General features: G+C 36.0%; 1 protein-coding gene and 1 non-coding gene across 9 annotated transcripts in view; both read left to right on the top strand.

Annotated features, from left to right (window-relative positions):
- MAP4K3 (mitogen-activated protein kinase kinase kinase kinase 3) overlaps nucleotides 1–20029 on the top strand; it is a 188464-nt gene that overhangs the window by 158767 nt on the left and 9668 nt on the right. For all 8 annotated transcript variants that reach the window (XM_027966908.3, XM_027966910.3, XM_027966909.3 and 5 more), the window contains 10 exons: nucleotides 2251–2292; nucleotides 4841–4925; nucleotides 6338–6417; nucleotides 7527–7587; nucleotides 7671–7788; nucleotides 9670–9728; nucleotides 10732–10835; nucleotides 16162–16333; nucleotides 19682–19750; nucleotides 19831–19923. In XM_027966908.3, coding sequence (XP_027822709.1) covers nucleotides 2251–2292; nucleotides 4841–4925; nucleotides 6338–6417; nucleotides 7527–7587; nucleotides 7671–7788; nucleotides 9670–9728; nucleotides 10732–10835; nucleotides 16162–16333; nucleotides 19682–19750; nucleotides 19831–19923 — 883 coding nt within the window. The remainder of the gene's footprint in view (nucleotides 1–2250; nucleotides 2293–4840; nucleotides 4926–6337; nucleotides 6418–7526; nucleotides 7588–7670; nucleotides 7789–9669; nucleotides 9729–10731; nucleotides 10836–16161; nucleotides 16334–19681; nucleotides 19751–19830; nucleotides 19924–20029) is intronic.
- LOC114114199 (U6 spliceosomal RNA) lies at nucleotides 12500–12607 on the top strand. Its single transcript, XR_003589034.1, has one exon. It is a non-coding gene; the product is annotated as a U6 spliceosomal RNA (small nuclear RNA).

Below are 20029 nucleotides of genomic sequence, written 5' to 3' on the forward strand. Positions count from 1 at the left end.
TAACAACAAAAAAATCCTTAAAATTCCCAATTCAGCAGTTGTCAACAGATCATAAGTCAGTATTTGGGGGGAATTTTTTGTGTATACTAATTTTTGTTATTCTTCTAGAAATTCATAGACCATTTAATATGTTTATGTGCATATAGCTAACTTTGTACGCTAAACACATTGCTAGAGATTTTTGTACTGTATCTGTTATTTTATAAGATTTCACTATAGAATGTGGCATACCATTTTTATGATTCATTTAAAGCATTTGACTGGGGTTATGCATTGTAATTTGTGAAACTTAGGACATTTTCAACAAAAGTGAAATGTCTTTTAGGAATGATAGGGTTTATGTAGTCTCTCCAACTGAGTAGTGCCTTTTTCATTTCATCAGCTTAAATTTTAGCAATCCTTCTAAAGTAGTTTAAAAATTCAGCTTAGTGACCGTAACAGTATAATAACCTTTGAGAAATTAGTACTTTTTAAAATTTATATATTTTAAATTCACTTTTTCTGTTACCTTATTAGGATAAGGAGCTAGTAGTTAAACTAACAGTCTCAGTAATTCTGAAATAAGTATATCACGACTGTATCATAGGATAAACAGTATCCGTGGTATGTTGCAATGTGATTACAGTTTGTGCAGCTTCTCGAAGTTATTTACAGCTGCTTCTTGAAATTATTTACAGACAATTCTGTCAGTACTTAAATTAAATCCAACAGTTATAACATTTAGAGCTCCCTAATTAGAAATGTTTTGCTAAAATAGATGATATATGATAATTTAGGGACATCTATATAAAATTATGTACATAAGTTATTTGCAGAATGAAAAAAATTATCAGAAATTGATGGCAGTATGTACATCCTCATAAACATATCTCCAAAGTAAAATTTCATAGTCTTAATTTTAGAAATGTCTAAAAGTTACTTATATAAATAGTATTATACAGAATATTTCATGTTTCATGTATATGAAATCAGTTAACAGTAGCTTTAAATTTTTTATCTCATTTAAATAATTCTGATTTATATTAAACTGAGAAAAATTTATAATGTCATTCCTTAAAATGCCATTATTAAGATTAAAAGAAACTAGTCTATCAGAAAGCTTATGTTTAAATTATAATCTCTCCCAAGGAGATTCTTTCTCCAGGAATAAATCATAAAATTGAAAATAATTTATTCTTCAGGGCTAAATCATAGACCCAGGAATGTAGCCCCTTGGCAAAATATCTGGAACTCTTGAGGATGTTGTCATAGATGAGTGATGTGATTGTTTTTGCTCTCCTTACATTATCATTATACTCTGACCAATGATTCATGCATTTGAGTCCATCAGAATTTAAAACTTCAGTGGACAAAGCACTTGGTAAATGAGGTTAAAAATCTACAGACTAGGAGAAAACATTTGTAATATATAGCAGATAAAGTATTTAAGTCTAATTTATATAAAGAGCTCCAAAAAATAAATAACTCAGTTTAAAAAAAAAAAAAAAAAAAGGCAAGGCAGAGAGGGGAGAATTCACAGAAAAGGAAATACAGTTAGCCAGTAAACATTTCTTTAAAAAGGTTCTCAACCTTCCTAGCTGTCAGAGGCATGCAAATTAATGAGAAGCAAAGAGGAAAACTTTTTTTACTCCTGTACAAACTGTTATCAGTTTGATAACATTGCCTCTGAGACTGTGAAGAACCAAGATTCATACATTGCTGATGGGAGTGATACAAAATGCGCATTTGGAAAGGCAGTTTAGCAGCCAGTATCCAGTAAAAAAGCTATAGACCCCATGTTCCAGTGTTTTCACTTCTCACAGCATATTCTTTAAAAAAAACCATTCACACATTGTGTGGTAAAGTATATGCGAGGATGATGATTTCCACATTGTTGTTGTAATAAAAAATAGAAAGTAACCTAAATATCCCACAACGGGAAGTAGCTAAAGTTTGTTATATTCATACTGTGCTGCAATTAAAGCCAATGGCAAACAGGTCTGGAAGGATACACAAATATCTGAGTATTTTGTAATGCAGTATAATTGCCTAGAGAAAAATTTGGAAGGGTACACAATAAACCATTTGGAGGAGGCAGGTTCTAGGACTAAGTGGACTGTGAAAGGATATAAGAATCTTCAATATTATCTATAATGTTTTGTTTGACAAAGATATGTATTCATGTATTTTACTGGGACAACACATGAGTTTGAAATAACAGTGTTGATACATCAAATAAGAAGTATAATCATGCATGTGTTCTTTTTCTAGAAGCCTATTAGTAATGGCCTGCCCCCAACACCTAAAGTGCATGTAAGTATAAATATCCAATAAGCTAAATTTTCAAACTGAATACAATGACATATAATTTCTTGAGTACGTGCCTTTGGTTGGATTTTTTTGCCTGTTTGAAAGAACCCCCATTATATTGAAAAAAATCTTAAAAGTTGCTAATTTAAATACTAATTGATTATATTTGAGAAGTATAGCTTTTCAAAAGATGATATATTATACATTTTATAGCTTCTTTATTTGAAAATTACTAATGTTTTTGTACATATTTTTGAAGGAATGTGAAAAATGCACAGTTACCAAAAACAGAGTTTTAGAACTAAAAGGAGCATTGAAGGAGCATCTGGGCCTAACTTTATTTTGTCCATGGGTAAAACTGAGACCCTTTGGATCCAGTTTGGGTCCAGAATCCTGTTTGCTTAAAAACATGGAGAATTCATGGCTCCTGACTCCTTTTCTCTCTTCAGTCCCCAAGTCTGGGGAAGGAGCATTCAGCTCCTTTGGAAGCTGACCCAGTGGGAGCATGGGGTCACAGAGTTGGACACGACTGAATGACTGTCACTCACTTACTCGAAACTGAGACCCAAAGATATTAGTCACCAAAATCACAAACCGCCACCCAGCTCTAACCAGAACTAAAACTAGACCTCAGATGTCCTATATTATAGTCCTTGTCATTTTTTACCCCTCTCTCTCTCTCTCTCTCTCTCTCTCTCTCTCTCTCTATATATATATATATATATATATATATATATATATACATACATACATACCATGCTGTCTTTTTCAGGATTAAAATTAGATTGTGCTCAGTCCTGTCAGACTCTTTGCAACCCCATGGACTGTAGCCCGCCAGGCTCCTCTGTCCATGGAATTCTCCAGGCAAGAATACTGGAGTGGGTTACCATTTCCTTCTCCAGGGGATTTTCCCAACCCAGGAATCAAACCCATGGCTCCTGCATTGGCAGGTGGATTCTTTATCACTGAGCCACCAGGGAATCCCTTAAAATTATATTAACTCAGTTTAATTTTTTCTAATATGGATAGAACTACCTTTTGCCGATCTCAGTCTATAGCCTGAAACTTCATATAACGCTAGTTTAAACAGTGTCCATAGTTTTTCTAGTTTGTAACCTCTGAAGTCTACTTTTTAGCCCTTTTACTTTTTAACTCTACTATTAGTATAAAAATCTGAGTAATTACACCTCATCTTACAAAAAGAAGTTTTGAGTGTAAAGGGCTTCCAGGTCTAGGAGATACATATGTACGATAGGGGTGAGATTTATTGTTGGGCTTCAGGATGAAACTCCTTTATCAGGTATGCAGTTGACAGGGAAGAGCTGATAACTGTGGACCAACTGTACAAGTTAGCTTTAGGTTGGGACTGGTTTGATTGTTATGTACCTCATTCTGTCATTTAGATTTTTAGGAGTTTCAGTTCAGTTCAGTCGCTCAGTGACACAGGAATTTGGTATACCTATCTTAAAGAATAATTATCAGGATTAGTTAAGTGATAGAATTTCTGCCCTACACCATAGGAACATTTCTTATTGGTCTTCTGCCATCCACTGGTATTGCCAGGCTGTTGTTCTTATTGGATAACTAAAATCTTAAAAATACTGGTTGCTAGGTTTCTATACATAAAAAGGAAATTTTAAGATCAAATACTTCGATTATTTTGTGTTAATATTTTTAGTCCACTGTAGTCAACAATAATCACTCATTTTATTGTCTCTGTGTTTGTGAAGAAAATATTTCTTCTGTAAAATGATGCACAGTAGAATTCCCTGGTGGTCCATTGTAGGACAAGGTGCTTTCACCGTCGTGGGCCTAGGTTTGATCCCTGGTTGGGAAACTAAGATTTCACAAGCTCTATGGCACGGCCAGAAGGAAAAAGAAATGAGCCACAGTGCTGTTCTTCTGATCAAATGCTTCTGTATCCTTTTTCCCCTCCAAGTTATTTATTCTAACCAGAACAGTCATTTCAAAATTAACATCTTACTCTTTGAAGATCAAAAAAACATTCAAATGAGTGAAATTATATTTCATTATATTTATTATCTGAAAAGTTTGTAAATGAGCTTGATAAATAAATATTAACATCAAAGAATAAAGCTTTTTGTTGACTGCTTCCAAGGAGAATAATCAGATTGCTCAATTTTTTTTTGTAAAGTGCATCTCTCTGTTTTGAGATTAAAGTATATATATGAGTTTCAAATCAACTGTACCTCTTCAATTTGTAATATGAAATTCAGTGATTAATACTATTTTTAGGCTCATGAAACCAAGTAAGAAAATTTTCACCTTTGTAGAGAGATGATGGTTTTCCTTATCAGAGAATATTGTATTAGTCTTAATGTGGGATATGTAAGTAATACTTCTATAAGAAAATTATTGTGCAGAATAAATTGCTGTTATTGCTTTGTTTATTTGAGAAGATAGGAAGAACAAAGTGACTTTTAAGTAAAATCATATCCAACAGTCCTTGTGCCTGGAACCTCCTTGATATCACTGTAAGGCAAATGAGTAGGACTTGATAGATTCATTTAGTTATTTTTTGTTTTTCCAGATGGGTGCCTGTTTTTCAAAGGTTTTTAATGGATGTCCCTTGAAAATTCACTGTGCAACGTCATGGATAAATCCAGACACAAGAGGTAGTACTATATGTTTTATCTGTTTTTATCTTTCTGATTGCTTGGTGTTTTCATGAGGCTAGAATAACACTCAGTTTTAATCACTTTATCCATAACTTTCTGAAAAATAAATTTATTATAATTAAAAAACATTCAAGGTAAATATGTTTCTTTGTGTTATTAGCAGTGTTTGAGGTGACACATGATATTAAAATTTTACTGTATAGTCACCATGAGAAGGCAGTGGCAACCCACTGCAGTACTCTTGCCTGGAAAGTCCCATGGATGGAGGAGCCTGGTGGGCTGCAGTCCGTGGGGTCACGAAGAGTTGGACACAGCTGAGCGACTTCACTTTCACGCATTGGAGAGGGAAATGGCAACCCACTCTAGTGTTCTTGCCTGGAGAATCCCTGGGACGGCGGAGCCTGGTGGGCTACCATCTATGGGGTCGCACAGAGTTGGACATGACTGAAGCGACTCAGCACCATATCAATATGTTGAAATCGTACACTCTGTGCCATCTATCTGTATAAAGATGTACATAGATACACATGTGCACATGCTCACTGTCTCTACACACACACACAGATTTCCTAAATCTTTTAAATAGCCAAGATGTGGGTACTTTCATTTCACAGGGAAAGAAAATGGCACTCAGAGAGGCTCATTGTTTCACAGTCAGTCGGTAGTAGAGCTGCCGTTTGAACCCAGTTCAGTCCTGTCTGAGCACAAAGTTTATGCCTTTAATCTCCCAGTACTAACCCTAAATACTGGGCAGTTGAGGAATGCTCTTGACATTCTAAGTTGTTTGTAGGATGCTTCAGCTTAGTCTGGAGAAGTTCTTCACCTATTTTTTGATATGATCATAAAATGTGATCGAACAGGACCATGACCAGACTTGTAATGTCTTCTAGAAGATAACTGACCACCCTAGCAGATGTCCAGGTTAACTTTTTAAAGAGGCAATAGTCAGATCTTGGTTTTTTGATGCTATGCTTATAACAGACCATCTGCAAAAATATTTTGAGTTTTTATCAACTGTTCCTGGTTTACGTTCTGTGTGTCATTTGCACGTGATCCTCTCCAAGAGGGAATTTAGAAAAGGAGTTGCAGATTTTCTATGAGTCCTCAGCACCCTCCAATGAATGAGGAGTCCTAACATGCCGTTCTTCAGAACCTGTTTCTAAAAGTTTTTTTCAGTGCTTTAAGGCTAATATCTGCACATAAATCAATTCTTTGAGCTCCAGTTTCTAACTACTTACTTGCATTAAAATAAGAAATACTGCTTTATAGACGACAGCAATTCTTTTTTCATATGTTAATGCATATATATACACACAAACACACACACACACACTGAATGTTAGATTATATAAGTCTTTTGTAGAAGAATTTTATACATCAGAATCAGTGGATTATTTTTGTCATTTCAGATCAGTACTTGATATTTGGTGCCGAAGAGGGGATTTATACCTTGAATCTCAATGAACTTCATGAAACATCAATGGAACAGGTATGTTATTCTGTGTTTCTCCCTTTAAAAAAAATTTTTTTTTTAATTTATTATACATAGACACTAAATAAGGAATAAGTTTCAGTGCTGTGATTTGCTGCTGTCTCTTGTTTAGAAAACCTTCCTAGAGCATGTCCTGTTTACTCGGTGCTGGAGACATACTCAAATTTTCCACAGTTTGTGTGATCCACACGGTTATTCACAGTCGTGCTCACTTTCAAGTGGCTCATGATCTAACAGAGAAAAGAGACCTGTAAACCAGTAACTGCGACATATTGTACTTCCAGTTAGATGTCCCACTAGGAGTGAGTACGAAGTGTAACCCCCGGAGGTGGTCATCTAGCACCACCTGTGGAGAGAGGAAGAGAGACATTTAAGATGGATCATAAATGATGACGCACAGGAGGCTGACAGACAGACGAGAGAAACAGAAAGTGCACGGCACGAGTAGTGAGCTAGGAAGGGTCAGTTCAGCTGGAGTGCAGAGTGAGACCAGAATAGTAGCAGTGAAGGTGGGTGAGCAAGCAGGTGCCACACCCCAGAGCTTTGTGTACCATGCTGATAATCAGTAATGAGTGCTGTATTCATGTCCTTTATGATGTATAGGTTTTCACGTTTTCTCTCAGCCTTTTTTCCTCCATACCTAGTGTTTCCATACTCTTAAGTTTTACGACACCATGATCTTTTTTCCTCTCTTCTGCTCCAGAAGCCAGGCATGTCCATACGCCCAGATAAGACCATTTTTTGGAAGCACACAGGAGAGTTTTAATTATTGAAAACTCAAGAACCAAAATAAAGGAATAGACATTGTTTGATAATGTCCTTTTCCTTATGTAGTTTGAGATTACATAGTCTGTACCATAAGGAGAATAGAGCTAATCATATAATGTAGGAACTTAGATAATGAAATTACACTAATTTATTTTTCTTCCATATGAATATGTATATGTAGCATTTTGTTTCAAATGCCTTATAAAATGAGTTTCTATGAAAAATAAATTTCTTTTTAAAAACTGGCCTAATGGTATGACAGCTACATGGTTAATATGTGAATATTTACATTGCTGTTATCGGTTATCTTCTGTAAACTTTGTGCTTTTTTTTATCAGCTATTTCCCCGAAGGTGTACATGGTTGTATGTAATGAACAATTGCTTACTGTCAATATCTGGTAAGTCTTTTAGTTTTTAAAAACCTTACAGTTGTTCCTATTTCTGTTATCAGCTTTTATGACACATTTATTTTTCTCTACAGGTAAAGCTTCTCAGCTTTATTCTCATAATTTACCAGGGCTTTTTGATTATGCAAGACAAATGCAAAAGTTACCCGTTTCTATTCCAGCACACAAACTTCCTGATAGAATACTGCCAAGGTAACTGTACATTTAATTATGTTTTCATCCTTAGAGATAATATGTAAATTCATTCATTAAAAAAATAGATATAGTACAGAAATTGAAAAAAGCTCTCAGCTTGGGTTTGTAGAAATTGTGTGTAATGAAAAAAACTGTAAAAAGTAAACATATTTTCACAAGTGTCTATCATATTCTAAAAGTTTCTACTTTATACTTTTCCACTTATATCAAACATTTTCTTTCTGAACTGTTAGTTTTTCTACAACGTTAAAACTAATTTTTTTTCCTCTAGTTTGCTTGTAATTTTATATCACATATAGTGCTTTTGACTTATTTGTGTCAATTTGAATAAATTGAATTTTTTTCAAAGTAGTTTCTGAACTTAGAAAATTTAAGTGACTTATTAATTGAAGATTTTTATAAGAAGATACTTAGACATTTAGGTGTTTTGTTTTTCTACTTACAGGGATTTTTAATTATGTTTGCTCTTCTGTTTAGTCATTATTATTATTTTGGTTATTATTATATGGGACCTTATTTGTTGAGTAGAAGTCTTCTGAGTCTGGTATAAATTGTACTTTACAATACTTGTGTAGTGTAACCATTCTTCCTTTACAGTATTAGTTGTAAAGCAACTAATATAGAAGCTTAACTTTTAAGTACCTTAAAAATTTGTTGTTAATTGCTGAGTTTACAGTATAGCTAAGATTTGCCACTTTGCGCACAAAAGCTTTTTAAAAATTAACTTTTCAATGAAAATCATTTTAAAAAATACTGCAAGCTTTTCCGTCTTCTTAAAATAGATTACACTGAGTTTAACTGGATCTTTTCATGATGAATTAGTTATGATCATGAACTTGATTTATTATGTTTGTACTATAGTATCTATAGTTGGACTTAAGGGTATCACGAGGTTTCTTTCTTCCTATATAGTTTATGTGCCCCATTTTTTCTCCCAGCTGCCACTTTCTGCTGTTGTTTTCCTGCCTTCTTAGAGCATGACTCCATTCTGCTTTCTAACTTGATAAATCTTAAATTCCTGTGGGCATGGAAACTGACCACCAACCTTTAAAATCATATAGAGCTCCTGAACAATGGAAGGCACATAAACTTTAATGTATTAACTTTTTGATACCATTTTTATCACAACAGAGTCCTATTGTTTTCCCAGTTTGTGGCTCGTCTTTTTACTTTCTCCAGCTCTGTCTTTTGATAAACTAAAGTTAATAATTTACTAAATACATTCAACGAATTGAATGCCACTCATAGTTTGACAGAGAAGGCAATGGCACCCCACTCCAGTACTCTTGCCTGGAAAATCCCATGGACGGAGGAGCCTGGTGGGCTGCAGTCCATGGGGTCGCTAAGAGTCAGGCACGACTGAGCGACTTCACTTTCACTTTTCACTTCCACACGTTGGAGAAGGAAATGGCAACCCACTCCAGTGTTCTTGCCTGGAGAATCCCAGGAATGGGGGAGCCTGGTAGTTTGCTGTCTGTGGGGTCGCACAGAGTCAGACACGACTGAAGCGACTTAGCAGCAGCAGCAGCATAGTTTGAGTTGCTAGGGATACATCAGTGAAAAAAAAAATCAATCTAAGTTTATCATTGTTTTCCTGTATAATTTTGCATTTTTTAAAGTAATCCTGTGGTCATATACTTCAAAAATCTATATATTTTATAGTTTTGTTTTTCATCTTTAAATTCTTTATCCATTTGGAATTGATTAGAGGGGGGTTGAGAAAGGTATCCAGTTGATTTCTTATTTTTAATAGATAACCCATTATGTCTGGACCAGTTTTTAAACAACTCATCTTTTCTCCACTGTTCTATAACAGTAGTATTTTCATATACTAACTTCACCTACATGTATTACATATTCATTTCCATTTCCATTTAGGAAATTTGCTGTATCAGCAAAAATCCCTGAAACCAAGTGGTGTCAGAAGTGTTGTGTTGGTAAGTAAACCATCCAAAATCACACAGCTGTCCTGTTCTACAGAGTGGATAAGAGGATGCTGTGAGGCTCATTTTTCAATCTAGTGTAAAACCATAGTACTCCAGGACATCCTGCCAGTAATAGTTTACTTTTCTCCCTTACGTAAAATAAATGTATTGCCCATTCTATTTTCATGTAAACTAAACCTAATGTAGAGCTTTGCACGCATAGCTGTTTCACAAATAATTTACTGACTAAATAAATGGAGGATGACTTTATCCCAGCACGTTACCATACCCTGTCCTCTAAGGAGCCTGTTACTGATCATTCACCATCCTGCTTAGTAATGGCTTTTGAGACTGCATTTATTCACTCAGTATACTTGTTATTTACTCTCATACCTTTAATACATGAAACTTAATGCTTGTGATGTGCAAGTCATAGTCTCCTTGTTCACATTACCACGAGCCTAAAGTCCTCCTCAACCCCCATAACAATTAACTGGTTGATTCGTATCTAGGAAAAGCAAAAAATTGTTTTCTTTCCTCCCTTAAAAACCTCTGAGGCAATTCAGTTTTTTAATTTGTAAACCTGCATCTTGATTAACGTCTCCATCTAGTGAAGACCAAAGCAGTACTGCCTCCGAACAAAACTACCAAGAGCACCCCGAATCACCCTAAGTGTGCGACAGCTATCCGCGTGGGAACATTTCCCCAAACCTGCTTTAAACCTTTCTTCAGGATCTTGCTGTCTCAGTTAATCTCTCTGCTACCATAAGACCTAAACTTCTTCCCACCCTCTGGCCGCATAACAACAGCAGTTTTTGAGCATGCAAATAAAAATCCTGAAAGTGATGAGAGTTTTACACTCCTATCTGAAACAGTATTTCTTTTTCACTCTGCAATCTAATTAACAAATTGAACTGGCCTCCACCTTTCATTTGTTTGTTTTTGGAGCAGGCAACTATTACTGTAAAAACTTTGCATTATAAGAAAACTTACATATACTTTTTTGCCTTGACAGTGAGAAATCCTTACACAGGCCATAAATACCTATGTGGGGCACTTCAAACTAGCATTGTTCTATTAGAATGGGTTGAACCAATGCAGAAATTTATGTTAATTAAGGTAAGCATGAATGTCAGCCTATATCATTTTTAGCATAAAAGCTTATCAGTTTTCCTGTTCTTTCAAGAAAACTTTTTTTTCCAGTTAATTCTTAAGACAATGTAATGATTTTGGATTATATGACAGAGTGGTAAAAATCTGCCTAGTTATTTAAAAAAAACTCCATTGGCCTGATAGAAGTTGTAAAAGAGACTAGATAGATAGTTCAGGACTTCCCTAGTGGCTCAGATGGTAAAGCATCTGTCTACAATGTGGGAGACCTGGGTTCGATCACTGGGTCGGGAAGAATCCCTGGAGAAGGAAATGGCAACCCACTCCAGTACTCTTGCCTAGAAAATCCCATGGACGGAGGAGCCTGGTGTCCATGGGGTCGCAAACAGTCGGACACGATAGTTCAGGGATGTGACAGTGGAAGCCTGACGTACTGAATCACACACACAGTCTGATATCAAGAACAGGAGGTACTAAGAGAGCAGTGAGATTTTGTCTGAATATGTTCTCTGGTTGACTTGTTCCGTTGTAGCAGAGGGACAGTCTACAGATTGGCATTTGGCTTGAAAAGTCAAGGAATAAACATATTCCTTGGGAAATAATTTGTTTTGAATATCTCCCATCCTGTTATTTCACCTAGGCCTTCCCATGGATCGTTTTTTGTGCCTTAGTGTCTCTAGAATCTTTTAACGAAAAAAAAATTTTTTGGCTGTGCCACATGGCATGGAGATTTTAGTTCCCTGATGAGGGATCAAATCTGTGCCCCTTGCAGGGGAAGCATGGAGTCTTAACTACTGTGCTGCCAGGGAGGTCCCTCTAATGAATATTTTTAAAAACATTTAATATTATTCAGCTGTAATTTAAATTTAGAGGAAAAGCTAACTGAAAGTGTATCAAGTGCTGGCTCAGTCACTCCAAAGAAATAGCAGATGAATTTTTTATGCTGTTTTCCTCGATATTTTGTATAGATTAAGTAGTATTTCATGAGCATTTGCTATCTCCATAGAAATTGGGATCAAAATAATTGGAGTGGATTCTTCCTAAATTATATAATATAGAATTAAGATGTTTAAAGTATTGGCTTTCTGTTATTTAAAATTTTATGAGTGACTAGGGAATCTAGCTTTAATTTTCACATCAGTATTTATTAACCTCACAATTAACTAGGACTAAAGAAATGAAATAAAGCGTTTCAAGAATTTACCACCCATTGAAGTAATATTTTCACAAATTTAGTGAAACAAAAATCCTTTCAACAAAAAGCTGAAAGGGAAAATAACCTTATAAATTGTGCAAAACAGAACTTCTGAACCCAGCCCATTTCTGTCCACCTGTTTTTGTTCTAAGTTCCTCTTTGTTCTTTTCTGTCTGACAAAAGCACAGCGTATCCTAGATGGAGTGGTGAAGTGTGTCTTATCATTCTCCTGTAGCCCTTCCGTTCCCTATCTTTATCCTTAGTCTGTTACAGTGTGTCCTTCCTGTTCCTTTCTTTCCCAGCCTCTATCGAAATGGAAAATAGTTTGATTACATCAGTTGTTCATGGATACTAATAGTCTGATTAAACCTAAGTATGAATGAATTTTATGTGTTACCTGATATGTTAAACTATTTATCTTAATACATAGTGAAAGATCCTCTCTATTAAAGGAACTTTCTGTATTAAGAACATACAGGTGCTTGCTTCGATAGCACATATACTATTGATAAAATTGGAACAATACAGATTAGCTTGGCCCCTGCACAAGGATGACGTGCAAATCATGAAGTTTTGTGATGTAATTATCTTCCAATTAAAAATAAATATAGAAAAAAGAGCATGCCGGAGAGAATATATATTTTGAAGGCATGGGAAGCTTAAAAATTACCCATGCATGTTTTCTTTTTTCTGGGTACCAGGGAGCTTGGCGCTGACTGGTGAGGCCTATTGCCAGGATTCTAGGATGTTAGCCTTACATACAGTTCTACTTGTAGGCCTCCTTTAAGACTTCTCACTCTTCCCACTTTCCTTAAACTCCCTGAGACACATGCCCTTCTTTACTGTCCTTCATCTAAACCCAATTCTCCTTTTTTTGTCTCTCTGCTTTGAGATTTCTCTTGAGTGTATTTTGTTTCTATATTTGATATTATCTCAATTAGTATTTATGATGTTTCTATACTATAAGTCTTACCAGGTGTATTCAAAAACATTATGTTTTCTGCATTCTTACTCTTCATGACATTTTCTAAGTTTTTGCATCACTACACTGTTTTATTTTCAATATAAATAAAAGTCATAAATTGAAGCAGATATTAATGTACTTATTACAAATCAGGTACAGTGCTATTTAATTAGACAGATAAAAATGAGTAAGAGAGAGGGTGTGGAGAAAAGGGAACACTCTTGCTCTGTTGGTGGGAATGTAAATTGATACAGCCATTGTGGAAGACAGTACGGAGATTCCTTAAAAAACCATCATATGACCCAGATATCCAACTGCTAGGCATATACCCTGAGGAAACCAGGGTTGAAAAAGACACATGTGTACCATTGTTCATTACAGCACTATTTACAATAGCTAGAACATGGAAGCATCCCAGCTGTCCATGGACAGATGAATGAATAAAGAAGTTGTGGTACATATTAGTTCAGTTCAGTTCAGTTCAGTTGCTCAGTCCTGTCTGGCTCTTTGCAACCCCATGAATTGCAGCACGCCAGGCCTCCCTGTGCATCACCAACTCCCAGAGTTCACTCAAACTCACGTCCATCAAGTCGGTGATGCCATCCAGCCATCTCATCCTCTGTTGTCCCCTTCTCCTCCTGCCCTCAATCCCTCCCAGCATCAGAGTCTTTTCCAATGAGTCAGCTCTTCGCATGAGGTGGCCAAAGTACTGGAGTTTCAGCTTTAGCATCATTCCTTCCAAAGAACACCCAGGACTAATCTACACATTGGAATATTACTCAGGCATAAAAAGGAACGCATTTGAGTCAGTTCTGATGAGGTGGATAAACCTAGAACCTATTATACAGAATGAAATGAGTCAGAAAGAAAAAGATAAATATCATATTCTAACACATGTATACAGAATCTAGAAGAATGGTACTGAAGAACTTATTTACAGGGCAACAGTGGAGGCTTATGGACATGGGGAGAGGGGAGGAGAGAGTGGGGTGTATGGAGAGAGTAACATGGAAACTTACATTACCATATGTAGAATAGATAGCCAATGGGAGTTTGCTGTATGGCTCAGGAAGCTCAAACAGGGCCTCTGTATCAACCTTGAGGAGTGGGATGGGAAGGGAGGTGGCAGGGAGGTTCAAAAGGAAGGGGATATATATATATACCTATGGCTGATTCATGTTGAGGTTTGACAGGAAACAACAAAATTCTGTAAAGCTATTATCCTTCAATAAGAAATTAATTTTAAAAGAAAAAAAATGAGTAAGAGATAATTATTTCCCTCAAGGACTATCATTAGTAGCGACTGGTTTTGAAACTATTTTATGGGAACGCTCTTCTGCTAGTGACTTATACATATTGTTTAGTTATTATTGGAAGCTAAGTAGAAGTAGTCACAATCTGTTGGTTTTCTAATTTACTGAGGAAGAAATACAGAAGCATTGTTTTCATCCTGTCCCACTGCTGTTTCCACATTTCAGAGAGAATTATTTTAAATGTTTTGCTTTATTAAAAATAGGACAGATTTTATCCAAAGCACATCCCCAGGTGGTAGGGATGCTCCCAGCGGGCATGTGCGTAGGGTGTTTGTTGAAGGCATATCTAGAGCTCTGGGATGGAGGCACTTAGGCAGTTTCGGGGAAGGAGCAATGTGGGAACAACAGGTGTGGGCAGAGTTTCACCTTCCAGTGGTGAGGATCACACTGCGTCTTCTGACACTTTAAGACAGTTGGTTGTGGTAGCCCCATTTTGCCTGTTTATTTTCTCTATAATTTATTTTCTTTAGAATTTATAAGTAAACTACAGAATTAAAAAATAATTAATTTCAATAGCTTTTAAAGATACAGTACCCACTGGGAAATATAATGAAAACAGCCCATTTATAGGAGCAACAAAAATAAATTATAAGTAGACCAAATAAAATATGTGTAAGACTAATATATTTTTTATAAACCTTTTTATTGTAAGGAAGAACATTGCCAGCACCCCAGAGCTCCTCATAGCACCACCCCCTCTACAAATCAGCTCCCTTATTTTCCATTTTTACCATTGTTAGCACATACCCGTAAACATTAGCATTTTACATAATGTTTCAACAGTATGGAAGTGGAATCACATTCATTTGGGCCTGACTTCTTTTGTGCAACATTGTATTTGGGTACTTGTTGGATATAGCCATAGTTTGTTCATTTTGATTGCGCTCTAATTTCTGATTGTGTGAAACTGGCGTCATTTTATCTGCTTTAGGCATTTGGGTTACTTGCAGTTTTTTGTTACTCTTAGCAATGAAGCTTGTGTATACTTTTGCATGGGTCTCCTGTGTGCCTGTACAGCCATGCTCTGTAGGTTGTATGACTAGGAGTGTGATTTCTAACACTCTAAGAGATGCGTATCTTTGGCATTAATAAGAGATGTAATTAACCACTGTGGTCGTACCAGTTTGTTCTGCCACCATCAGTGTTATGAGCATTTGTCTGCTTTTCTCTGAGTAACCCTTATTATTCTCGTTCTTCTGGTAGATGCGTATAGTTATCTCGGTTGTTTTCTCCTGATGACTAACAAAGTGAATGTTTTCTATTTTTCCAGAGTTCCAGAATGTGAATGTAGTCTCTTTGTAGTAAATTTAAAATAATTTTAAGCTTATGTATAATGAAAATCAGTTGCATTGTAATTAATTTATTGAATAGAATCACTTGAAATACAGGGCTAATTTCTTTTGTGGGTTGGTTTTTTTTTTTCCCCCCTGTCCATACTTGCAAGAGGAATGTCTCTTGCTAATTAGCATTTCAGTTTTCTCACCCATGTTTGCCCAGTTGGATAAGAAGGCAGAGGAGTATTACTGAAGTGCAGTGTCCAATTAAGAAACAAGTGACTCTACCTCAAAGGGTGGAGGTGGGGGGACTCTCAGACCAGCCACACAGTTGCTGGATCTGTTTCCAATTCTGATGCTAAAATGTGTGGTATTTAACTTAAAAATTACAGTGCGAACCTAAAATCTTTATAAGATGCTTCATAATTGGGATTTTTCTGCGTACCCTGAGTTTCTGTGAGAAGCAGCAGTCTTTATAGTAGAGAGTACTCTGTTATGTATTTTCATAAAACTAAACCTTCTTAATGGCATTCCCATGAAATTACTTGGTTTTTGTTTTCCTTTTTTAATATATTTTGTTTTTTTCCAGCACATAGATTTTCCTATACCATGCCCACTTAGAATGTTTGAAATGCTGGTGGTTCCTGAACAGGAGTACCCTTTAGTCTGTGTTGGTGTCAGTAAAGGGAGAGACTTCAACCAGGTGGTTCGATTTGAAACAGTCAATCCAAATTCTACCTCCTCGTGGTTTACAGAATCAGGTTGGTGGTTTTTATTTAATTATTAAGGCCAGTGCATAGACTGGTTTTTTAAGTAATAAATTTACTGTATCTTTCATCGGACGAGTACAGTGCATAAAAATCCAGTCTTGAGTAACTTAGTGAACTGGAAGAAGAGAAGATGACTTGCTTTGAAATAGCTAATTTGTTTGACTCATTTAAAACATTCTAGTGTCTCCCAAACTTGAGTGTGTGTCAGAATCACTTGGCTGGGTCCCACCCCCAAGTTTTCATTCAGTAGATCTGGGTGAGGCCTGAGAATTTTCAGTGTGTAAGTTCCCAGGAGGTTGACAATGTTAATACAGGGACCACACGTGGAGAACCACATATACATATATATACAAACCTTGTTGGTAGTGCAAGTCACATCCAACTGTTTGCGACCCCGTGAACTGCAGCACACCAGCCTTCTCTGTCCATCACTTACCTCCCTGAGTTTCCGAAAACTCATGTCCATTGAGTCGGTGATGCCATCCAGCCGTCTCACCCTGTGTCGCCCCTTCTCCTCTTGCCCTCAGTCTTTCCCAGCAGAAGGGTCTGTTCTGATGAGTTGGCTCTTCGCATCAGGTGGCCAAAGTATTGGAGCTTCAGCATCAGTCCTTCCAATGAGTATTCAGGGTTGATTTCCTTTAGGATGGGCTGGTTTGATCTCCTTGCTGTCCAAGAGACTCTCAAGATTCTCCTCTAGCAACACAGTTCAAAAGCATCAATTCTTCAGCGCTCAGCCTTCCTTATGGTCCAACTCTCACATTCATACATGACCGCTGGAAAAACCATAGCTTTGACTGTATGGAGCTTTGTCAGCAAAATGATGTCTCTGCTTTTTAAGACACTGTCTAGGTTTTCCACAGCTATTCTTCCAAGGAGCAAGCATCTTTTAATTTCGTGGCTGCAGTCACAGTCCACGTTGATTTTGGAACCCAAGAAAATGAAATCTGACACTGTTTGCACATTTCCCCCATCTATTTGCCATAAAGTGATAAGACCATATGCCGTGATCTTAGTTTTTTGAATGTTGGGTTTTAAGCCAGCTTTTTTACTCTGCTTTTTCACCTTCATCAAGAGGCTGGTAGAAAACCTGATATATATAAAAGGGAAAAGCTGCATTAAGTATATTTTCCAGTATATTTTTGTAATTGATACACAGGTACTACCTGGTTACTTTAATAAATATTTTTAATCATTTGTAATTAGGATACAAAATATTAAGTAAATAGTAAAGCACCTCCAAAGTGTTTGAGGGTGCTTGAAAATAATTCTTCTATATATTTCCTAAATTTTGATCTACATTTCCCAGTTGTAGCACATTCTTCCTTCATAGCTTGTACCTTAGGAAATAATATCTCCAATTAATGAGTTTTTTACAGAAATTTGATGATAGTTTGAAACCCTCAGTTGCATTGTTGCAATCCATACACATTGGCAAAACTTAGGTTTTGTGGTAAATAAATCTGATTAAACTGTTACACTTTAAAAAAAAACAAACATGACCTTAAAGTTCTTTTTATCTTTGTTTTTAAAACACTGTGTTTGTTATGAAGCTCCTTTTGTGTTTTTGCCTAAAAAATGACATTGTACAATGTTTTGCTGTAAAACAGGCATGGCCATTTTTGAAGGTAATTTTTAAAGGTCTTGCAAAGGCCCTTTGCTCAGAGTCTTTGACAACTTAGAGAAGTGTTAACCAACAAATATTGATTAGTCAGGAATTTGTTGGAAGCCTGAAAGAGTGTTCACTAAAGGAAAAAAATTAAGAGACTGAGGTTTTTGGCATTGGGGAAAAAAAAAATGATCACACATTTAACAGAAATCTAAAGACAGTGTCATGGCTGCTGAAGTCCAGGGAACTCGAGCAGCTTTCCATTTGCATGGCGAGCCCTAGGCAAGATTATGTGGCTTGTCTTCGGCTTCCACAAATTCTCTTGTTAAATTCTCCCTTTTTAGACGGTATCTACCCTTTCAGACATGGGGTAACTCCTGCTTTCTAATTTCTTCCCTTCTATTGTTGGTTGACTAATATTTTATTTAGTGAATTTCAGTTGTCTTATTTCTCCCAACCATTTTAATTTTAAATCCTTTTCTACCAATTGTTTAATGAAGGGCCTCTCATTTCCTGACAGAAGAGTTTTGTACCTTCCGCCCCAGGAACTTTTGATTGCTTATCTTAGCATAATGAAATCCCTTTATTAGAAGTTAAATACAACAGGTATAATTCATTTCTGATTTTGAGACGATGAGGTTGAGTAAGAGGGCGAAAGTATGTTTAAGGTTTTGTATGAGCTGAAATTGTAAGCTGTGGTTTCCTAAACTCTGCTGCATAGTAGAATCCACTTGAGAAGATACATCAAGTCTTGATACATCAAGTCACACACACATACCTCTATTTAAATAAGAATATCTGGAGGTGGCAGCTGGACATCAGTAGACCTCCAGATGACTTCAGTGTTTGGAAATTAATTATTATAAGCCATTTGTAAATCTCATTTTCCTGGCTTTCTATCTCGTAATGCTAGACTGGCTTCTTGACTAATTTTCACCAAATGTGTAAGAGTTACAAAGATCTGGTTGGCCTGATGTATAGGAGGCCTGTTCCTTATCCTTCCAACCCTGGCTAGTTACAAGGTATGTGTGAAAGTCTGAACTGCAGCTGCCCTTGGATTTATTAAGATTCTAAATACTATGGGAAGTAGAAAACTAGACTGATAGACTAGACTTCAGAACCACTCTCCAGAAACAAAGGCCTATAGCTCAACAGTTTTAGCTTTGATATTCATACAAAGTTTGGGATATCTTACTTCTCAACTTTCTGGAAAACTAAGTCATTTAAATATTTTAGGTTTGTTAGAACTTGGATAAATCATTATTATAAAAATAAGGCCTCTGCATTTTTATGGTGCTTCATACTTCTCAAAATATGTCAGTATTTTTTTAACTTATTTGTATTCAAAGTGATTAACTCTCTGATTCATTCATTCAGTAAATATTTATTGCATGTGCTAGGCACCACATATAATGATGTACGAAGCACAACCCTTGGCCTTCTGAGCTTAAAATCCGAAATTAATCATTGCCATAATATAGATCTCACATATGAATAGGACAGTGCATCACCAGTAGTAATGACAATAGCTAACCCTCCATGAAGCACTCACCCAGTTTAGCTCTTATATCAGAGTTTGAACCCAAATCCATCTGAGTCAACCACTGCATGCGTATGACTAAAAATATATATCTATTTCAAATTCAGTTATATTCAGAATTCTTTTTTTAATGTCTCTGTGCTTTAAATATTACTGTTTCCTGTAAGTTTTATCAAGTTTGTTTGTGTTGTAGATACCCCACAGACAAGTGTGACTCATGTAACGCAGCTGGAGAGAGATACCATTCTTGTATGCTTGGACTGTAAGTTTTTGTTTATGAATATCTTTATCTTAATAAGATTTCTTTTATCTTAGTTTCTAAGTGACTTTTTTCCATTACAGGTTGTATAAAAATAGTAAATCTCCAAGGAAGATTAAAATCTAGCAGAAAATTATCATCCGAACTCACTTTTGATTTCCAGATTGAATCAATAGGTAAGTCAGAGTTTTGTGTTTCTTGTTTGATTGCGTTATCAGCTGCTTAGAATAATTTGTCCAATAGTTATTTGAAATTATAAAAATATATTACTAAGGACTCATT

The sequence above is a fragment of the Ovis aries genome, chromosome 3 (assembly GCF_016772045.2).
Source record: "Ovis aries strain OAR_USU_Benz2616 breed Rambouillet chromosome 3, ARS-UI_Ramb_v3.0, whole genome shotgun sequence".
NCBI lineage: Eukaryota > Metazoa > Chordata > Mammalia > Artiodactyla > Bovidae > Ovis > Ovis aries.